The following is a 17,179-nucleotide window of genomic DNA, read 5'->3' as shown; positions in this document are numbered from 1 at the left end:
AGCTACAGCTCTGATTAGACCTCCAGCCTGGAAACCTCCATATGCTGTGGGTTCAGCGCTAAAAAGACAAAAGACCAAAAGGAAAAAAGAAAAAAAGAAAAAGAGTGGAGAGAAGTGAATGAATTCAGAATATGTTTGGGAGGCAGAGCAAATAGCAATCCAATAAACAAATTGATTGGAATGGGGAGGGGTGCTGAGGGAAAGAGAAAAATTGAGGCTGACTTATGCTTGGGTGTGAAGAAACAGAATGGGTGAGTTGCTATACAAGTAGGGAGGTGTAGAGTTGGGGGAAAACCGAGTTCAGGTTTGGAAGTGTTTGTTTGGCATATCTGTTAAACTGGGGACTGTTGGATATTAGACCAAAACCCAGGGGAGAGTTCCTGTTGTGGTTCAGCAGGGTTAAGAACCTGACTAGTACCTATGAGGATGTGGTTCCATCCCTAGCCTTGTTCAGTGGGTTAAGGATCCTGCTTTGCCACAGCTGTGGCGTAAGCAGCTGGCAGCTACAGCTCAGATTTGACCCCTATCCTAGGAACTTTCATATGCTGCAGGTACTATCCTAGAAAGAAAGGAAGAAAGAAAGAAAGAAAGAAACAAACAAACAAGCAAACAAACAAAACCCAGGGGAGAAGTCAGAGCTAGAGATATATATTTGGGAGACATTAGGTTAGAGATGTTGTTTCAAGCACAAGATTAGAGGAGTCCCCTGGTGGCTCAGTGGGTTAAGGATCCAGCATCGTCTCTGCTGTGGCCCTGGACCCTGCTCTGGCCTTATTTCAATCCCTGGTCCTGGAACTTTTATATGCCACAGATGCAGCCCCCCAAAAATTATATAAATAAATAAATAAAGCATGAAATTGGAATCTGTCAAGGTCTGAGTATTGGCAGAAAAGAGATCGTATACATAAATCAAGAGTAATTGATGAGGGAGTTCCCGTCGTGGCTCAGTGGTTAATGAATCCGACTAGGAACCATGAGGTTTTGGGTTCAATCCCTGGCATTGCTCAATGGATTAAGGATCTGGCATTGCGGTGAGCTGTGGTGTAGGTTGCAGACATGGTTCGGATCCTGCGTTGCTGTGGCTGTGGCGTAGGCTGGCAGCAACAGCTCTAATTCAACCCCTAGCCTGGGAACCTCCATATGCTGCAGGTGCGGTCCTAGAAAAGGCAAAAAGAGAAAATAAATAAATAAATAAATAAAAAAGAGTAATTGACGAGGAGCTCCCATCGTGGAGCTGTGGCTGTGACATAGGCCGACAGTTGTAGCTCCAGTTAGACCCCTAGCCTGGGAACGGCCATATGCCTCGAATGCAGCCCTAAAAAGCAAAAAACAAACAAACAAAAAACCCAAAAAAACAAAGCATAATTGAGGAGAGGCGTTCCTGTTGTGACTCAGCAGAAATGAAGCTGACTAGTATCCATGAGGATGCAGGTTTGATCTCTGGCCTCGCTCAGTGGGTGCTTTAGGCTGGCAGCTGTAGCTCTGATTCGACCCCTAGCCTGGGAGCCTCCTTATGCCGCTGGTATGGCCCCAGAAAAGGCAAAAAGACCAAAAGAAAAAAAAAAGAAAGAAACAGAAGTCTGAGAAGGGGTGCTTGAGACGTAGGAGGAAAATCAGGAAGATGATGTGCTTGAAGACCAAGAAGCTAATGGAGAAGAAATCATTAGCTTTCCTAAAGAGGGAGGAGCTAGTGACTGGGTCACACATGTCCTTGGACAGAGGAGGTTCAATGGCATGGTGGAACCGAGGATCCAGTAAGCCTGGCTAGAAGAGGGACAGGAGGTCATAAAGTGGAGTCCACTGTAGAGACAACTCATTCCAGAAGTATGGTATTAATCTGCATCACCTCCCAAGTGAGTAAGCATTATTACCCCCATTTTACAGACAACGAAACTGAGCCTTGGAGAAGGCTGACAATTAGCTCAGGTCGTGAGCGGGATGGAACCCAGGTAGGTACACCAATTGGACCAATGGAGTCAGAGGGAGGAGGGTAGCAGCTTGAGATTGGGATCCAGGAGAAAGTAGAGTGGGAGGGTGGATGGAAAGGGGAGTCATCAGAGTAGGCAGAGATTTGGGGGATAATAATCAGATTATTGGGGGGTTCCAGAGGCTATGTAGCTCCCACTTTCTCTAGGTAACTCTTTCTTCCTGGTCACCCCAGAATGGTGGGGGGTGTGGAGGTGGGTTTTGGAACTAACCCAGGGAAAGAAAGTAGAAAATGTCTCTGCGGGTGCCTCTCCCCGCTTGCTTGGGGCATCGATCCTGGCGTTGAACGCCACAGTCTGGCCCCAACTGCAGGGAGCTGCTTCCTTCCACAAGCCTGGATTCTTCTGTGGGCCTACCCAGGCATCTGGGCCCAAGGTGACCGCCTTTCAAACCTCAGCCGTTTGGCTGAGCCCTGGGCGCTCTGTGTGTGCGTCCCTCCCTCATACCTCAATCTGGGAGTGCACTTGGTGTCAGAGGCCTCACGGACTTCTCCGGAAGTGGATGAGACAAATGGCCCTCTGGGTTTGGCGGGGGCGCAGGCGCACCGCTCGGAGCCATGCTGTGCCCAGGCACTGGGAGAGAGATTGGGGCGCGCGGTGAGGCGGTTCCTGGCGCCCCCTCCAGCCCGAGCTGTGCGCAGCACGGGTGGAACGTGGAAGGACAACCCAGAGGCCCTGGGAGTCGCTGCCCACCGTTTGGCAGAGGCTGGGTGGGACTGACGAGGCCCCGGAAAGATGATTTCGGGGGACACCTCGCCAGAGGACAGTTGTTCAGAGGCCCAGTCAGACGTGCAGCTGGAGCCAAGCCTCCTAGCAATGCAGGGGACGTGGGGACTAAAAGGTGCCAGAGTGGCACCCACTGAATTAACACGGCACTCAGACTGGCACCCTAGGTAGCAGGCTAGGTCTAGAGAAGCCTTTTTCCAAGAAGTCCAGTCCCCCGAGCTGACATGAGGCGCGCCAGCGGACTAAATCCAGTGCCCAGGGAGGCGCCCCGACTCTGGCTCGAGGGCGGGGCCAGGAGTCCTCAGGGCAGGTGCAGGGGGCGGTGCCCGGCCCTGCCCCCAGGGGCTGTTCTTGGAGGCCAGGGGCGGGTCAGAGAGGCGGCCGGTGCGGGCGACGCCTTGGAACCCGCGGGCGGCAACTGCGGCCACAGGTGCGGAGCAGGGCAGTGTGTCCCAGCTCTAGGCATCAGAGCTCTAGCGCTGGGAGTTGAGGCTTCCGAGCTGCTCACAACCCTGGACCCCGAGGCCCCCGGGCCGGAGAGCGGAGCCCTGGGGTCGTCCAAAGCACTGGGCCCTGAGCCCCCCGGGTCAAACCGCGAAATTCCGGGGCCTACTGCTGAGCGGGACACCGAGGTCCCCAGGCCAGGCGGCGAGGTCCCCGTGTCTTCCCAAAACCAGTGCGCAGAGACCCCCAAGCAAGAGCGCGAAGTCTTCCAGCCATCACCGGGGCAGGACGCAGCTGAGGGTTTTGTGAGTCCTGGGCCAGGCAGCGACGACCCTGAGCCGTCTGAAGTGCGAGGAGTGGGGCTCCTGGATCAGTGTCCCTCTCAGGGTTGCGAGACATACTCAGAGTCGGAAGCCCCCCAGCTGCGTTTTCTGCTGCACTCGGAGACCCCACAACAGCCCCGGGAGGAGCCGCTAATGGAGACGCCCATCGAGCGCGAAATCCGCCGCAGCTGCGAACGCGAGGAGAGCCTGCGCCGGAGCCGGGGCCTGAGCCCAGGTCGCGCCGGCCGTGAACTCGTCGAACTGCGCGTGCGGCCGGTGCTCAGCCTGCCGGGCCCCGGCCCCGCGCTCCCGCGTGCCTTGGAGCGCGCTCGGGCGGGCGCGCAGATGCAGCGAGACATCGAGCGGGAGGCCCATCGGCAGGCGGCGCTGGCACGCTCTGCGGTCCCGGAGCAGCGCACCCGGCCGCCGCCGCAGCCTCTGGGCGAGCTCAAGCGCTTCTTCGAGACTGCCGGCTGGTGCGGCTCCACGCCGGCGGCGGAGGGCAGCGCGGGCCAGCAGCGGCTGCCTGAGCCCGGAGGCCGGCCGCGCTCAGCCGTGCAGGGCCGGTGCCCGGTGCTGGCCCGCGCCCCGCCGCCTATCGCGCCATCGTTGCTGGAGCAGGAGGTGCGCGAGGCGAATGAGCGCGAGCGGGAGCTGCAGCGCCAGCGGCTCAGTGTCTACGGCACCGCCGAGTTCAAGGAGCCCGCGCCCAGCCTCACCGGTAAGCCACTGGCGCCCCGACCCTGGGGACTCCCAGGGCTCCAGCCGCCTTCACCCACTGCCCAACTCTAACGGCTCTTTGATACTCATGGTCCGCCTTCCTGGCTCCCAGACTCCTTGGGCCCCCCTCTAACTCTCCTCTCTGTGCCCACCCCTTCTGGGCTACCCATCCCTCGCTCCATCCCTCAGTTGAACTCCCGATCCACCCCACCTAGGCTCACGGTGGGGGAAGGGAAGAGAGTTCCAGATATCTTTGTTGGCTTCCAGGAAACTATCCCTGGGTTCTGGCACACCTGATTCCTCCCTTTAAATTTTTGGGTTCCTACTTCCTCACTCTGGGTTTGTTCGCCTCCCTCCAAACTCAGGTTCCTCCCTCCTCCCTCAGGATGAAAGCCTCTACGAGGAGGAGGGGGGGTGAACGCCTGTGTGTATTTAAGGGGTGCGGTCGGTCTCCTTCGTCCTGGCCGCCTCCAGCTGGTGAGAGGAGGGGCAACCCTAGCTGAGCGTCCCTTCCCCCGCAGAGAGCAGGGGCGACGGAAAGCTGGCGGTGATCTGGCCTCCCCGCAGAAAGGCTTCGGAGAACGGTCTGGAGCAGGTGGGAGCCCCTTTCCCCTCTTGCCTCAGGTGCTTGTCGCTGACCCCACCCCACCCCTATGGCGCGAGAACGCTGGGCTGGGGAAAGCCCCCCCCCCCGCCCCGCCCCGGCCGTCACTGCGTTAGGACACAAAGTCCCCTGCGTGGCTTAGGGGTGACGAGGAGGCAGTGGTCCTGGGGTCTGGGTGTGCCCACTCGCTGAGGCAGGCCTTCTGTCTGGCCCCTCTCCCCAGGAGGAGCGGAAGCCTTGAGGTTCGAACAGGCTGTGATCCCCGGACAAAAGTAACATGCTCATCAGAGGACCGAGGCAGGGGCGCCCAGGAGTGCCCTCCCGATCGTCAGGAAGCCTGGAGAGCTGCCAGAGGTCTGCGCCAGGGAAGATGAAATCGATCAGCCTACCCATCCTTGAACCTGACTTTGTAAAATTGACCTGTATCTTCTATAAAACTGTTAGGCTCGGTTGGGAAACACCACCGCCATAATCCCCGCCAGGAAAACTGTTCAGCCCTTATCCGTCTAATTGGAAACGGAACTAGCCTCTCCTTCCTTGACTGTTAGAGGACCGGGGTCACCTCCCCCGCCGCCCCCCTCCCCAATAAAGCCCTTCTCTCTGGGCAGTGCAGCATGTTTTCTTCCGAGTCCTCTTCGTCTGGGGTGAGGCGGGAGCGCAGCGGAGGAAGGCCTGAAAAAGCTGCTACTGGCGCCGGCCGGAATGCGGAATGTCCCCTTATCGCCCTGTTCCGGGGCCTCAAGTCTCCCCTGGCCCTGCTGGGAATCCTAGTGCCCCCTGGCGACGCGGGCGCGAACTGCGCGGCGTTCGGACAAACGAACTCATGCCCTCCCTTTCCCAGATTTCGTCAACATTTATTGGTGTCAACGGCACGCTTCGAGCAGGGTGCTGGCTAGACAGAGGTGATAAGAGGATGTTCCCACCCTGGGGAATGTAAACAATAGCTACCAAAAAAAAAAAAAAAAAAGAGTGGTGTTGGTGGTTCTAGACAAACAAAGCCATTTATAATGTGCCTAGCAAATGCGAACTTCACATGCCTACAGACTCCAGGCAGATATTGAGACAGGGTATGCCTCGTTTCAACGGCAGGTAGGTTTTCTTCCATTTCACCAGTGCTATGAGTGAGTGAGCTCAGTGTAGTCAAGCTTCTGCTTTCTAAAAGCAACTGGAGACCTAGACTTTAAAAGAGAAATCTACTGAATTTAAATAATTGTGACTATTTAGAAAGCTTTAATTGGTGGGGGGGACAGGAAGGGACAGCAGGTTACACCTCTTTACATTAGGGTCTGTGGCTGTCAATTGGCAAGACCTCCTTAACTTAATTCTGTCCCAAGAAGAGAGTTTCAAGGCCACACTGGATGGGGTTCTAGAGGATCTGTGACCACGCTACGCTGTAAAAATGTATCTGTGCAGTATATTCTGCAGTTATAATATGTCAGATTCTTAGAGGTACTCAAAGACCCATAAAGTATTAGATCCAGTTTTTTTGTTTTTGTTTTTTTTTTAATTTTCCTTCTTTTGGCCACACCTGCAGCGTGCCAAGGTTCCAAGGCCAGGGGTCAAACCGGTGACAATGCCAGATCTTTAACCTGCTGAACCATAAGGGAACTCCCAGAAACATTTTAGCATCATGGTTTAAAATCCTGGATTGGAGTTTCTGTCATGGCTCAGTGGTTAACAAATCTGACTAGGAACCATGAGGTTGTGGGTGTGATCCCTGGCCTTGCTCAGTGGGTTAAGGATCTGGCGTTGCTGTGAGCTGTGGTATGGGTCACAGATGTGGCTCTGGCGTAGGCTGGCAGCTACAGCTCCAATTGGACCTCTAGCCTGGGAATCTCCATGTGCTGCAGGTGCAGCCATAGAAAAGACAAAAAAAAAAAAAAAAAAAAAACCAACTCCTGGATTTGTCCAACTCTGTATGCCCTGGATCCAGCTCACACAGCATTGCACCCTAAGAGCAATTCGGCCCAAGGAGCCACCCTTGACCCCATCATCAGCACACTGGCCACATGCTTTCCCATGACTCTAGGAGTGGGGCCAGCACTGCCAAGGTGGAAATGGAAACACCAAGAACCTGTTCTAAATTCCCAGCAGGGGAGCTAAGAACTAAGCATGTAGAGTCCATAGAACTGCTTAAGTGTTGACCTGGGATCTTGAACTTTCTTGCATATAAAAATTACCTGAGGCACCCTTATGCCAAATAAATCAGAATCTGAGAGAGGTTTTCACATCAATAAAGTTCCCCAGGTGCTTCTAACATGGAGCCAAGTTTGAGAGCCATGATGTCTGTATAGGCTAGCATTTCTCTAAGTGTGGGGTGTGGACAAGCAGCATCAGCACCACTTGGGAACTTGTTACAAACACACATTCTTGGGTCCCATCCCAGACTTAATGCTCAAACTTGCCACGTGATTCTGAGGTATGCGACAGTTAGAGAATCCTGGGTATAGATGGTTCCTGAGCGACAGGACGCAGGAAATCAAGCTTGTTTCCTTCTTCTCAGTTCTGCCACCACTAACCAGAAATCTAGCTTTAAGTGGCCGTGGACTGGTCTTAGAGCTGCATGTGGCTAGTCCGAATTGAGATGGGTTCTAAGTAAATGGGTAAAATACACAAAGGATTTCAAAAACATAGTACAAAAAAAAGGAGGGGATATCTCAATTTCTTAGATTGATTATATGTTGGAATAACATGTTGAATATATTGGATTAAATAAAAATATTACTGGAGTTCCCACTGTGGCACAGTGGTTAAGGATCTGGCATTGCTGTAGCTGTGGCATAGGTTACAGCTGTGGTTTGGTTTCAATCTGGCCTAGGATTTTCCATATGTTCAAAAAAAATTCTATTGGGCTGCACTAGTCTAAATAGTGGTGACGAGGAGTTCCTGTCGTGGCTCAGTGGTTAACGAATCCGACTAAGAACCATAAGGTTTCGGGTTTGATCCCTGGCCTTGCTCAGTGAGTTAGGGATCCAGCGTTGCCATGAGCTGTGGTGTAGGTTGCAGACTCAGCTTGGATCCCAAGTTGCTGTGGCTCTGGTGTAGGCCGGTGGCTACAGCTCTGATTTGACCCCTAGCCTGGGAACCTCCATATGCTGCGGGAGCGGCCCAAGAAATGGCAAAAAGACCAAAAAAAAAAAAAGTGGTGATGAATTCACAGGAACCTCAAATCAATCAAATCAGTATTAGGGAACTTCAAATCTCTTTGGATTCAGTCAGACCTGGGTTGTGGACTAAAAAATACTTGATGCAGTCAGAAAGTGTCACCAGAAGGCCCTACCCAGAAAGAACAAGGGTTTTAGTCCATTCCTGATTCACTTCACTTCTCAAGTCTGTTTTTGTCATTTGTAAACTGGTGATACTGATAATGCTTATGATAATGATATATGCCAGAGACTATTAGGTAAGCAAGTGCTTTGCTCAAAAGCATAAAAGCATGGCTCCGAATCTCTTCTCTGAAAATGCTAAGAGGAACCAAAAAGTTTAGTTTAAAGCGAGGGTAACTCGCTGCCGAGTGACAACCGGGTCAGCAAGGCCAACTCTTCCCTAGCAAGTGACCAGCTGCTATCAGAAGAACCTAGTTCAGGTCCAAGTTTTGCCACTTGGTCGAAGAAGCTCTGGACAGGTGAATTCACCTCTCCACCTAGAACAAAATTGGGACGGGGCTTAGTGACTCCAGTTGAAGTGCCTCACGTCTCTCCCACCCCACCCGCGCCCCGGATACCCCAGGAGTTACAGCGACCTGACCAATCTATGACTCAAAAGCTGGAAGAGAAAGATCTAACCTCGGCCCTTAGGAAACTGATCGCGGGCCCTTTCCTGGGGCACGTTGGGAAATATAGTCTTTTTCGGTATAGGGAAATAATTTCCGGGTTAAAACAAGAGAGTGGGCGTGGCCCTTCGTCCCTTCCCACAGTGGGGGTTGAATTTCCCAGCTACCCGAAACTTGCGGTTTTCTGGGTTCCGGTTGTTGACAGGAGCTGCTGCTTCCCTTTTTGCTTCATGCGCACCTCTGGGCATGCTCTGAACTCCCGTCCGCCAGTCGGCGGACTACGGCGGTGTTTTCCAGAGACTACATTTCCCAGAAGGCTGCGGAGGTGGGCGGGGCTTCCTCGTCCCAAGGGGAGGGGAGGGGCGCGGCGTTCGGAGCGGACGCAGAGCCTGTGACCTCTTTCTTTTATTTAACGCAAAACTGGAGTGTCCACATGTGGGGCCCCGCGGCCGGGCCGGACCCAGTGCGGACGGGCTAGCTCGACCTGGCCCCTTGGAAGGCGAGGCCGAGCTGCACTAGGAGAACGAGTGAGCCCCTCCCCTATCCCCTCTCCCGGAGTTTGGAACTGTCAAGCCCCAGCTCCGACCCTGTGTCCAGGTTCAAGACCCCTGCGGGGCCCACGCCGCGGGCCCAGCCTCGCTCAGGGGCCGAGCCGTGCCTGCCTGGCCCATGAGGATCTGCACTAGCAGGTCGGTGGCCAGCATGTGCGACGGCTCCTCGAAGCCGATGGTCAGCAGCTGCTGGTAGTCCCCAGGAGGTTGCGGGCACAATATCCTGGGGGTCGGGGACAGACAGGTCTGGACTTGAGCGCCCCCTGCTACTCGGGAGCCCCTCCCTTAGAATGACAGGCTGTGGCTGAAAGAGGCTTTGTTTCAGCTGGGGGTGGGAAAAACCCTGGGGGAAAGTGGTTTCCTTGTTGATGAGAAACCTAGAGGGTAATGGCTCTGGGAGGCTGAGCAACTCTAGCCCTGACCTGGCCAATTACTCAGCTAGCTGTGTGTCTTTGGGTAGTAACTTAACCTCTCTGAGCACCTGTTTCCTTCTTTGTAAAATGGGGCTAGTAGTGTAGACCTTAGCGGGTTGTTTCACTAGTCTGCATAAAGCACCTTTTGGGACACAATAAATGCTGTCATTATTACCAAAGGAGACACTGTTGGGGGAAGTAGATGGTCTTTGGTTGGGTTCTGCCCCTCCCTCCAGACCCCACGCTCAGTGTGTTGTAGCTCCTACCATGAATAAAGGTCATCCTCAGCTGGTCCTAGGGGCACCCATCGGCCGATGGACCACAGCTTCTGAATCTGGGGGCATGAACTGGCCGGACTCTTGCCTGTGTCTTCCCATGTATCTCGATAGCAGAGGAAGTAGCTGGGAGGGAAAGCGACAGCAGTTAAAAATGAGCAGTTTCCTAGTTTCTTCTATTTGAGGGCTTTAATTTCAGAGGTAAAGTGGAAACTCATCAGAAGTTGCCTTCAGGAGTTCCTGTCATGGCTCAGAAGAAACGAATCTGACTAGTATCCATGAGGACGCAGGTCCCATCCCTGGCTTTGTTCAGTAGGTTAATGATCTGGTGTTGCCCTGAGCTTCGGTGAAGGTTGCAGATGGGGCCCGGATCTGGTGTTGCTGTGGCTGTGGCTACAGCTCTGATTCAACCCCTAGCCTAGGAATCTCCATATGCCGTGGGTGTGGCCCTGAAGAGACAAAAAAAAAAAAAAAAAAAAAAAAAAAAAAAGAAAGAAAGAAAGTAAAAAAAGAAATTGCCTTCATATTCTCAGGTAGGGATATGACCTGATATTGAGGCTTTTTCTCCCTGTCAGCCTCCTTTTACGATGAGTACTTTTATTTTGATAGGGATATATGTATATATTTAAAGGTGGGAATGACCTTTCAAAGGTCACTGATTTCCTGTTTGGCTTTCCACGCTTTGGGGGGGGGGTGCAGTTTAGAGGCCCATACTGGCATTCTACATAGAGGAGAGGAGAGAACTTTGATTCTGGTAAGGGGACTCACTAGTCCACATGGGAATCTTGCCCCCGGCTGCTGGGCTCCGGGGTGATTTCCAAGTTCCAGCGCATCTTCTTATAGAGGTATCGGGGGAAGCGGCTGGCAGTGTAGGCAGCAGGGGCACAGTATCTGAAGATGGATACCTCGTGGGAAGGACTGATGGAGAATCTCCCACAGAAGAAACAGGAGATGCTGGCAGGAGATGGGAGAGTGGGGAATGAGGCTGTGCGCCCTGGACTCCTCCACCCCTGACTCCAATCCCAACCTCCTACCCTTTACCTTAGGGGGTCAGTCTCCTCCAGGTCCACAAAACCAAATGAGGCATACATGAGGACCAGCTGTTCCAGGCGCAGGGTCAACTGTTGGGAGATCTCCAACAGCTGCATAGAAGAGGAGGCAGAGTGAGATTAGCTGGCCTGCTGGGAGCATCCTCCCCATTCCCCAGGCCTGAGGGATGAAGAGCGGGACAAGGCATCTAAGAAACCTGCTCCACGCACCCCCTTTCGAATCAGTTCCTGCAGAGCTCCATAGATGGGGGGCACACTCCGTGCTGCTGCCTCCAGGTATAGGAAGTAGGGCTCACACATCTGCAAGAAGGTGGGCATGGCTTTTGCCAGCTGTTCCTTCTGCACTCGGTCCCTGCTGAAGGGAGAAGGGGGCCTTTGCCAGAGGTCCCTCACCCCACCTCCCCACCTGTATCCCTGGCCTGGACCCCTAGGTTGAGATTCGCCAGTGCCAGGCCTTTTTTTCTCTGAGCGTCTTCCAAGACCACCAGCATGAAAAACATTTGAAACACTTGTTAAAAATACAGACACCTGAGTCCCAGGATTGACTTTGACTCAACATTCCCTGGGTGAAGCCCAGAAATCTAGGGTTTAAACAACCCCCCAGGGGATTCCAATGGCGATCAGACTGTGAGAACCACAGTCCTCTTTCTTTTGATCTGGGAATCCTATCATCCTTCCGGGCCTCAAACTGGTAGCCAGCGGGCCAAATCTGGCTCAGACAGATTTTGTTTTGACTGCCCAGAATTCAAAACCTAAACCAATGGTTGGAAAGTTCTAGGGATTTCACAACCCCTGGGGTCCACAGAATAGCAGGCACTCCCTAACCCCAAATTTTTACACAGCCATCATAACTCTTCGAAACTGGATTCTTAACCAGCTAAGCTTCGTTTAATTACTGCCACTGGCTCCTAACGCTTTTGAGTTTGCAAACCTCCTGTATGTTGCCTATCTTGTGACCCCCTCCTCTGTCTCCTTTATCCATGGGTAGAACCTAGGACCCTGTCCAGCATCACCTGTAGAGCAAGTAGCTCTGGAAATCATCTGCCTTCTTGAGCAGGTAACGGAACTGTTCGGTGATGGGGCTGAACATGGTGTCCAAGGGTAGGCGAGGAGGGGCGGGCCTGGGTCCTGGGGCCAGAGGCTCGGGGGAGGGCGTAGAGGTGGAGGCCTCGGGCAGCTGCCCCTGGACGTCTTCGGGCTCCACCTCAGGTGGGTCCCCAGGTCGGCCAGGGGAGGGCGACCACGAGGGGTCTCCGCAGGGGTGTGCCCCAGATTCCAAGACGTCTGGAGGTGGCGTTTCCCCAGAGCCCGCGGGGAGCGGCCCCATGAACCACTGCTCGGTAGCCATCGTGCCGCGGGAGGCGGGGACCGGAGCTCTTTAAGCCTCCTCTGCCCACATTGGCCGCGGGTTCGACCCCGCCCAGGATACCCCGGACTCGCCTGGGCTGGGAGCGCGTCCCTCTCCGACTCACCCGTGCCTTGACCCTCTGCCGGCGCCGCGAGGAGGGAGTTCGCCTCATTTGAATTTCAACACGCAGGAGGGGCGCGCCGCTCCGGCCCGCGCTGCGCGCCCGCGGGGCCCGTGCAAACGCGCGCTCCCGGAATCTGGCAGTATGCGTCCGAGAGAGAGACGACTTGGGCCGCCGCTGGCGCAGCCGTGTCCCGAGGGGGCGGCCAGAAGGCCAGCGCCTTCAACAGTCCGAGGCGGTTTCCTTGAGAGGACGGATCTCTACCGCGCGTCCAAAGCCCAGGGGCCAGTTACCCGTATAGACAGCGAGGACCTCCCCACCCCACTCGCTGACTCTCAAGCCCCAGAGTCTGTATTTTTTATTTATTTAAACTAACAAAGTTGAGAAACTGCATTAGAACTTGGTAGGCACTTGTGATGTGATGCAGTAGCTGTTCCTAACAGTAATAAAAACCATCACTTGGAAAAATTTTCCCATCCCATGACTGCATCTGATGGCCTGGTCCCTTCTGTTTTTATGAAGAGGATCATGAAGCCTGGAGACCCTACTTATGGAACCAGAACAGACCCTTGCCCCCAGCAGTTGTAGGCTGGATTCTTTATAACATGCAAAATTGTCAGATATATAGTTACGAAGCCAAAGACATTAATTAGACTCTGGTAAAGAACTCAGACAGGTGTCAGATCCCACCCTGCATGTCCCTGCTGTGCCAGTTGCTTATCTGGATAGTGAGCTTTTAATGCACTTTGCCTAATGGGGTTGTGGTGAGAAGCCAGTTACTGCTAGTCATTTAACAAATATTTCAGCACCTACTGTGTGCCCACGCACTGTTCTGGGAATGGGGAGATGGCAGAATAAGCCAATATTCCTGCCCTCCTGGAGCAGTTACAATGATAGCTATGTGGGCAGCCCCATTCACTACCTGTCTCTCTCCTCAAACAATTCTGTCCTGACCCTAGACTCCAGGAGGCTGCTATAGTTCTCCACCACCCCTTCATGACTCGACTCATAAAATGGACTCAGTGGCTTTTCCTTTTCTTTTTTTTAAAATTTTATTTAAAAAACCTTCGGTGCAATATTAAAAAGCAATACAGCCAGCTGGAGCGACAACAAACAGAAAGGGGAAGGGTAGGAAAAACCCAGGGACCCCATCCCAGTTGCCCCCAGGGGCTGGAGGCCAAGGACAGAATGGGGAAGGGCCTGGGTGGTGGGGGAGGGAGGAAAGGCCACCCACCAAAATGAACAGGCAGAATAAAACATTTTATATAGGAAACATCTGGCTGAACTGAAGAGGATCTAGGGGAGATGCGAAACCCCCATTTTTTTTCTTCTAAAAATGTCCTTGACTTGGGGAGAGGCTGGCCTCCTGGGGTGAAATGAACAGGCCCTGCCCCACCCCACACTCCTCTATTATGGAGTACAGGATGTGCTGGGGGCCAGGGATATATGTGTTGGGGAGAGACAGGGAAGAGATGAGTTGAGAGGAATGCTCCCTCACTGGAATCTGTCATGAGGGCTGAGGGTGTACCCCGTCCAGCTCCTGGACTCTAGGGGTCTTGGGTGAGGTGGGGACTGGAATGGGTTGGGGCAGGGGTGAGGCTGGGCGCTCAGCCTAGAAAGCCATCAGGGTCTTCATCCTCAAAGTGGCCTTGTTGCAGCACCTTGATGTGGTGCTCGTAGATTTTCAGGGCTGGGCCGAGGCGGATGGACAGGCCAGTCAGCACATCTGTGCGCTGCATGAGCAGCAAAGACTTGCCATCAATTTCCTGGGTGGGACAGAGAGAGAGAGCAGCATTAGAAGACACTCTCACAGAGAGCAGCATTAGAAGACACTCTCACAGAGAGCAGCATTAGAACACACTCTCACAGAGCTAAGTTGAAGATTGGGAACTCACCTGCTCTTGGAAAGCTGTGGCCTGCTCGGGGAAGCCGGCCTCGGTGAAGTACTCTACCACATCCGTCACCGTCCATTCCACAGGATCAGAGGGCTTCTCCTTGCGCCCAGAACTGTGTTGGAATGGAGGGGATGAGTGAGCAGTGACACTCCTCTGGTTCTGTTAACACACCTGGGCGGCACCTCCGTGTCTCAAACACCCCTACTTACGGACAGCCAAAGGGGGTCCCATCAGCCCCAGGTAGGGCTGGTTTTCCTGGGGGCAAAGGCACGGGGGATGGGGAGTCTGGCCCAGTGGCAGATGAGGCTGGGAAATACAAAGCATATGCCTGTGGTTTTGTCTTGGGGATCAGTTCCTTCCCAACTGACACCCTCCCTCACCCAGAGGGGTCCTTACCTGATCCCCCTTCCTTATTCATGGTGGCCATGGAGAACACCTGGCGGGTGCCACTGCCTGGCGCTGGCCCCCGTCCTTCATCCTGGCCCTGGTGGGGTCCACAGGGTGTCCACTCCTTGACCCTCTCCTTGGCACTCTGAGGGCCCCGCTCGCCATTAAGCTGATGGTGCTGGGCACCTGCAGGACGGTCACCCTCTGGCACCTCAGAGCCCTCAGACACTTCATCTTCATCATCTTCATCTTCATCATCTTCCTCCTCCTCTTCCTTTTCAAGCACTCGCTCTTCTCCACCTCTCTGATGCAAGGGAGACAGGCACGCAAGATTAGTAGCTGTTCTGGCCCCACATCCAACCCCTAGGATCTAGGACCGAGTGATGTGCCTAACCACCACCTTTAATATCAACACGGACTAACTTTTTACACGTTCACTCAATGCCAGGTTCTGTGTTATTAAAGCCCTCAGAGGCCAAATCTCACTAAACTCGCTCAACAACCCCAAAATGTCGCTACTGTTATTAATTTGCAATTTACGACGCAAGAAACTGAGGCTGGGTAAGATTAAGTCACTTGCCAAGGTCACCACGCACCAAGCCCGCAGGGAAGAAGCGCAAAGCCCGGGCCGCCTGCCACCCCGTTCCTCCGGGGACTCGCGCCCTGACACCAACTTCGCCCGCACCTGCCCACCGAGCGGCGCCCCCCTCCGCGGCGCGCTCACCTTGCTCCGCGACGCGCGGGCGCTGGCAGCTGGCGGCGCCCGCCCAGGCCTGTCCCCGCGGGGCACCACGGGCGCTCCGAGGCGGGTGCGCTCCAGGCGGCCCCGCGCCGCCGCTTCCTCCTCTAGCAGCCCCTGCACGCGGCCGCGGGTCAGGCGGCCGCCGGCGCCGCCGCTGCCCCCGAGGTAGCGCACGACTTCCCGCAGGCTTACGGGCCGCGCCGGGCCGCCGGCCCGCGCCGCGCCCCCCTCCGGCGGCTGCTGTGGCTGCGGCGGCGGCGGCTGCTGCTGCTGTGGCGGCGCCGGCGGCTGTGGCGGCGGCGGCAGCGGCGGCTCCCGGGCGGCGACGGCGGGCGGGGGGGCGCGGCGCGGGCCGGCCGGGGGCGCCGCCGCCGGAGGAGCGGCGGGCACGGGCGGCGGCGCGGCCAGGGGCGCGGCCCGCTGCGCGCGGGGTCCCGGCTGCGCGGGGCCGGGCGAGGGGGGCGCTGTGGCGGCAGCAGCGGCGGCCGCGCGGGGCGCCCGGGCCGGGGCGGCGGCGGAGACGGGCGCGGGCGGTGGCGGCGGGGCGGGCGTGGGCGGCGGCGCGGCGGCGGCAGCGGGGCCCCCGCGGGGGGCGCGCGGTGGGGCCGGCGGGGTGGCTCCGCGCCGGGGCGGCTGGACGCGCGCCGCGTTGCGGTACGAGATGCTCCCCTTGTAGCTGACCCGGAGCACGGCGCGCTGCTGGATCAGTTTCTCGAGCTCGGCGCGCGTGCGCTCCGGCTCCGGGCCGTGCCGCCGCCGCACCATCCGGCAGATGCGCTCCAGGTCCGGCCGCGCCTTGCGCGAGCGCAGCGAGTCGATGGTGTCCAGGATCCACTCTTGGTAGTGCGGGGAAGCGGCGGACGACGAGGTAGCGGCCGCCGTGGTGGCGGCCGCCGCCGTCTCCGGCGGGGGTAGGGCCGGGGGCCCCGCCATGCCTCCCGCCCGGCCCGGCTGCACCGTGCGCGCTGCCTCCCTCCCAGCGCGGCGCCCCCCTCCCCGGCTCCCCTCCCTCTGCCGCTGCCCGCCTCCTCCGCCTCCCCCCCCCGGGGGGCGCAGCGCCTCGGCGGAGCGGCGGCGGCGCTGCTGTTTCTTTGCAAAAAAAAAAAAAAAAAAAAAAAAAAAAAAAAGAACGAGAGAGAGGGAGCGCGAGAGAGAGAAAACAGTGAGAGAGAAAGAAAAGAGAGAAAAAAATATGCACACACTCACTCACTCGCACGCACGCACACACAGGCCCGCTTCGGCAGGGCGCGCGCGGGGCCGGGGATGCGAGGAGGGAGGAGGGGAGCGCGGCGCGGACGGCCCCTCCCCGCCGCCGCCGCCGCCGCCGCCGCCGCACGCGCGCCCTGCGCCCGGGACACTCTGGCCCCCCTTCCTTCCCTCCCTCCCTCCTCCCCGCCGCCCGCCTTCCTCCCTCCCACCCCCACGCGCCCGCTTTTAAGGTGGAGCCCGGGCCCCCCGCCCGCCCCCTTTACCCTGCGCTCTCGCTCACTCCGGCTCGCTCCGGCCCCCCCCTTACAACTCCCGCGCGCTTTTTAAGGAGGCGCCGCGGAGTTGGCGCCGGGGCGGGGGCGGGGGAAAGCGGCGAGCGGGGGAGGGGGAGGGGAGCGCCGAGGGGGGGGGAGGGGAGAGGGGGCGGGCGGGGCGGGCGGGCGGTGCTCGGCCGCCCTCCAGCCATTGGGCGCGGGACCCAGACGTCCCCGGCGCCCAGCCCCCCTCTCCACGCCTCCCCGGCGCGCTCCGCTCTCGGGACCGCACTTACCGGGAACTCGCCGCCCGCGGGCCGGGCCACCGCGCTCGCCCCGCGCCGCGGGAACCCTTGGACCA

At 56.7% G+C, this 17,179-nt stretch overlaps 3 protein-coding genes and 1 long non-coding RNA gene across 12 annotated transcripts; 2 read left to right on the top strand and 2 right to left on the bottom strand.

The window, feature by feature from the left end:
• The first annotated feature begins 3,083 nt into the window (after positions 1-3,083).
• Positions 3,084-5,409, top strand: MISP3 (MISP family member 3). 3 transcript variants are annotated; one of them, NM_001244869.1, is made up of 3 exons: positions 3,084-4,199; positions 4,720-4,793; positions 5,026-5,409. In NM_001244869.1, the coding sequence occupies exons 1-3, from the start codon at positions 3,632-3,634 to the stop codon at positions 5,041-5,043; spliced, it is 660 nt and encodes a 219-aa protein (NP_001231798.1). In that variant the 5' UTR covers positions 3,084-3,631; the 3' UTR covers positions 5,044-5,409. The 3 variants fall into 3 exon arrangements, 1 of the variants encoding a protein (NP_001231798.1); XR_002340206.2 differs by having other exon boundaries at positions 3,112-4,199; positions 4,584-4,793; XR_014836292.1 differs by having other exon boundaries at positions 3,112-4,199; positions 4,564-4,793.
• A 226-nt stretch (positions 5,410-5,635) lies between these two features.
• C2H19orf67 (chromosome 2 C19orf67 homolog) lies at positions 5,636-12,384 on the bottom strand. Of its 5 annotated transcripts, none has more exons than XM_085012678.1 (6): positions 12,335-12,384; positions 11,073-11,217; positions 10,855-10,955; positions 10,582-10,767; positions 9,805-9,939; positions 5,636-8,445 (listed from the first exon to the last, which is right to left on the bottom strand). In XM_085012678.1, exons 2-6 carry the CDS (start codon positions 11,178-11,180, stop codon positions 8,385-8,387), a joined length of 591 nt encoding a protein of 196 aa, XP_084868804.1. In that variant the 5' UTR covers positions 11,181-11,217; positions 12,335-12,384; the 3' UTR covers positions 5,636-8,384. The 5 variants fall into 5 exon arrangements, with proteins under 5 accessions (XP_084868804.1, XP_084868805.1, XP_005661294.1 ...); XM_085012679.1 differs by having other exon boundaries at positions 11,073-11,214; XM_005661237.4 differs by lacking the exon at positions 5,636-8,445 and adding an exon at positions 8,964-9,348 and having other exon boundaries at positions 11,876-12,384.
• LOC110259335 (uncharacterized) lies at positions 9,127-12,799 on the top strand. 2 transcript variants are annotated; one of them, XR_002341618.2, is made up of 3 exons: positions 9,127-9,263; positions 11,851-11,919; positions 12,401-12,799. It is a non-coding gene; the product is annotated as an uncharacterized LOC110259335 (long non-coding RNA). The 2 variants fall into 2 exon arrangements; XR_014837523.1 differs by having other exon boundaries at positions 12,168-12,799.
• Positions 12,800-13,358: 559 nt separating this feature from the next.
• SAMD1 (sterile alpha motif domain containing 1) lies at positions 13,359-16,353 on the bottom strand. 2 transcript variants are annotated; one of them, XR_014837522.1, is made up of 5 exons: positions 15,338-16,353; positions 14,623-14,917; positions 14,436-14,554; positions 14,227-14,338; positions 13,359-14,097 (listed from the first exon to the last, which is right to left on the bottom strand). XR_014837522.1 is itself a non-coding variant. In XM_003123364.6 (5 exons), the coding sequence occupies exons 1-5, from the start codon at positions 16,286-16,288 to the stop codon at positions 13,939-13,941; spliced, it is 1,614 nt and encodes a 537-aa protein (XP_003123412.4). In that variant the 5' UTR covers positions 16,289-16,353; the 3' UTR covers positions 13,359-13,938. The 2 variants fall into 2 exon arrangements, 1 of the variants encoding a protein (XP_003123412.4); XM_003123364.6 differs by having other exon boundaries at positions 14,436-14,532.
• Positions 16,354-17,179: the final 826 nt, after the last annotated feature.

This window comes from Sus scrofa, chromosome 2, assembly GCF_054392235.1.
Source record: "Sus scrofa isolate SSC_HxYL_T2T_F1_AM1 chromosome 2, Sscrofa_HxYL_maternal_Yorkshire_Landrace_v2.0, whole genome shotgun sequence".
NCBI lineage: Eukaryota > Metazoa > Chordata > Mammalia > Artiodactyla > Suidae > Sus > Sus scrofa.
This window is presented reverse-complemented; position numbering and strand designations above follow the sequence as displayed.

Excerpts from the sequence above, each read along its gene's own strand:
- MISP3 (NM_001244869.1), top strand. The coding sequence starts at position 3,632 with ATGGAGACGCCCATCGAGCGCGAAATCCGCCGCAGCTGCGAACGCGAG. Across the intron at positions 4,200-4,719 it reads GCCCGCGCCCAGCCTCACCG|AGAGCAGGGGCGACGGAAAG; the intron begins GTAAGCCACTGG and ends CTTCCCCCGCAG.
- C2H19orf67 (XM_005661237.4), bottom strand. The coding sequence starts at position 12,210 with ATGGCTACCGAGCAGTGGTTCATGGGGCCGCTCCCCGCGGGCTCTGGG. Across the intron at positions 10,768-10,854 it reads GAGGAGACTGACCCCCTAAG|CATCTCCTGTTTCTTCTGTG; the intron begins GTAAAGGGTAGG and ends ATCTCCTGCCAG. Across the intron at positions 9,349-9,804 it reads GAGGATGACCTTTATTCATG|GATATTGTGCCCGCAACCTC; the intron begins GTAGGAGCTACA and ends CCCGACCCCCAG.
- SAMD1 (XM_003123364.6), bottom strand. The coding sequence starts at position 16,288 with ATGGCGGGGCCCCCGGCCCTACCCCCGCCGGAGACGGCGGCGGCCGCC. Across the intron at positions 14,339-14,435 it reads GGGACCCCCTTTGGCTGTCC|TTCTGGGCGCAAGGAGAAGC; the intron begins GTAAGTAGGGGT and ends ATTCCAACACAG. Across the intron at positions 14,098-14,226 it reads CCACAGCTTTCCAAGAGCAG|GAAATTGATGGCAAGTCTTT; the intron begins GTGAGTTCCCAA and ends TGTCCCACCCAG.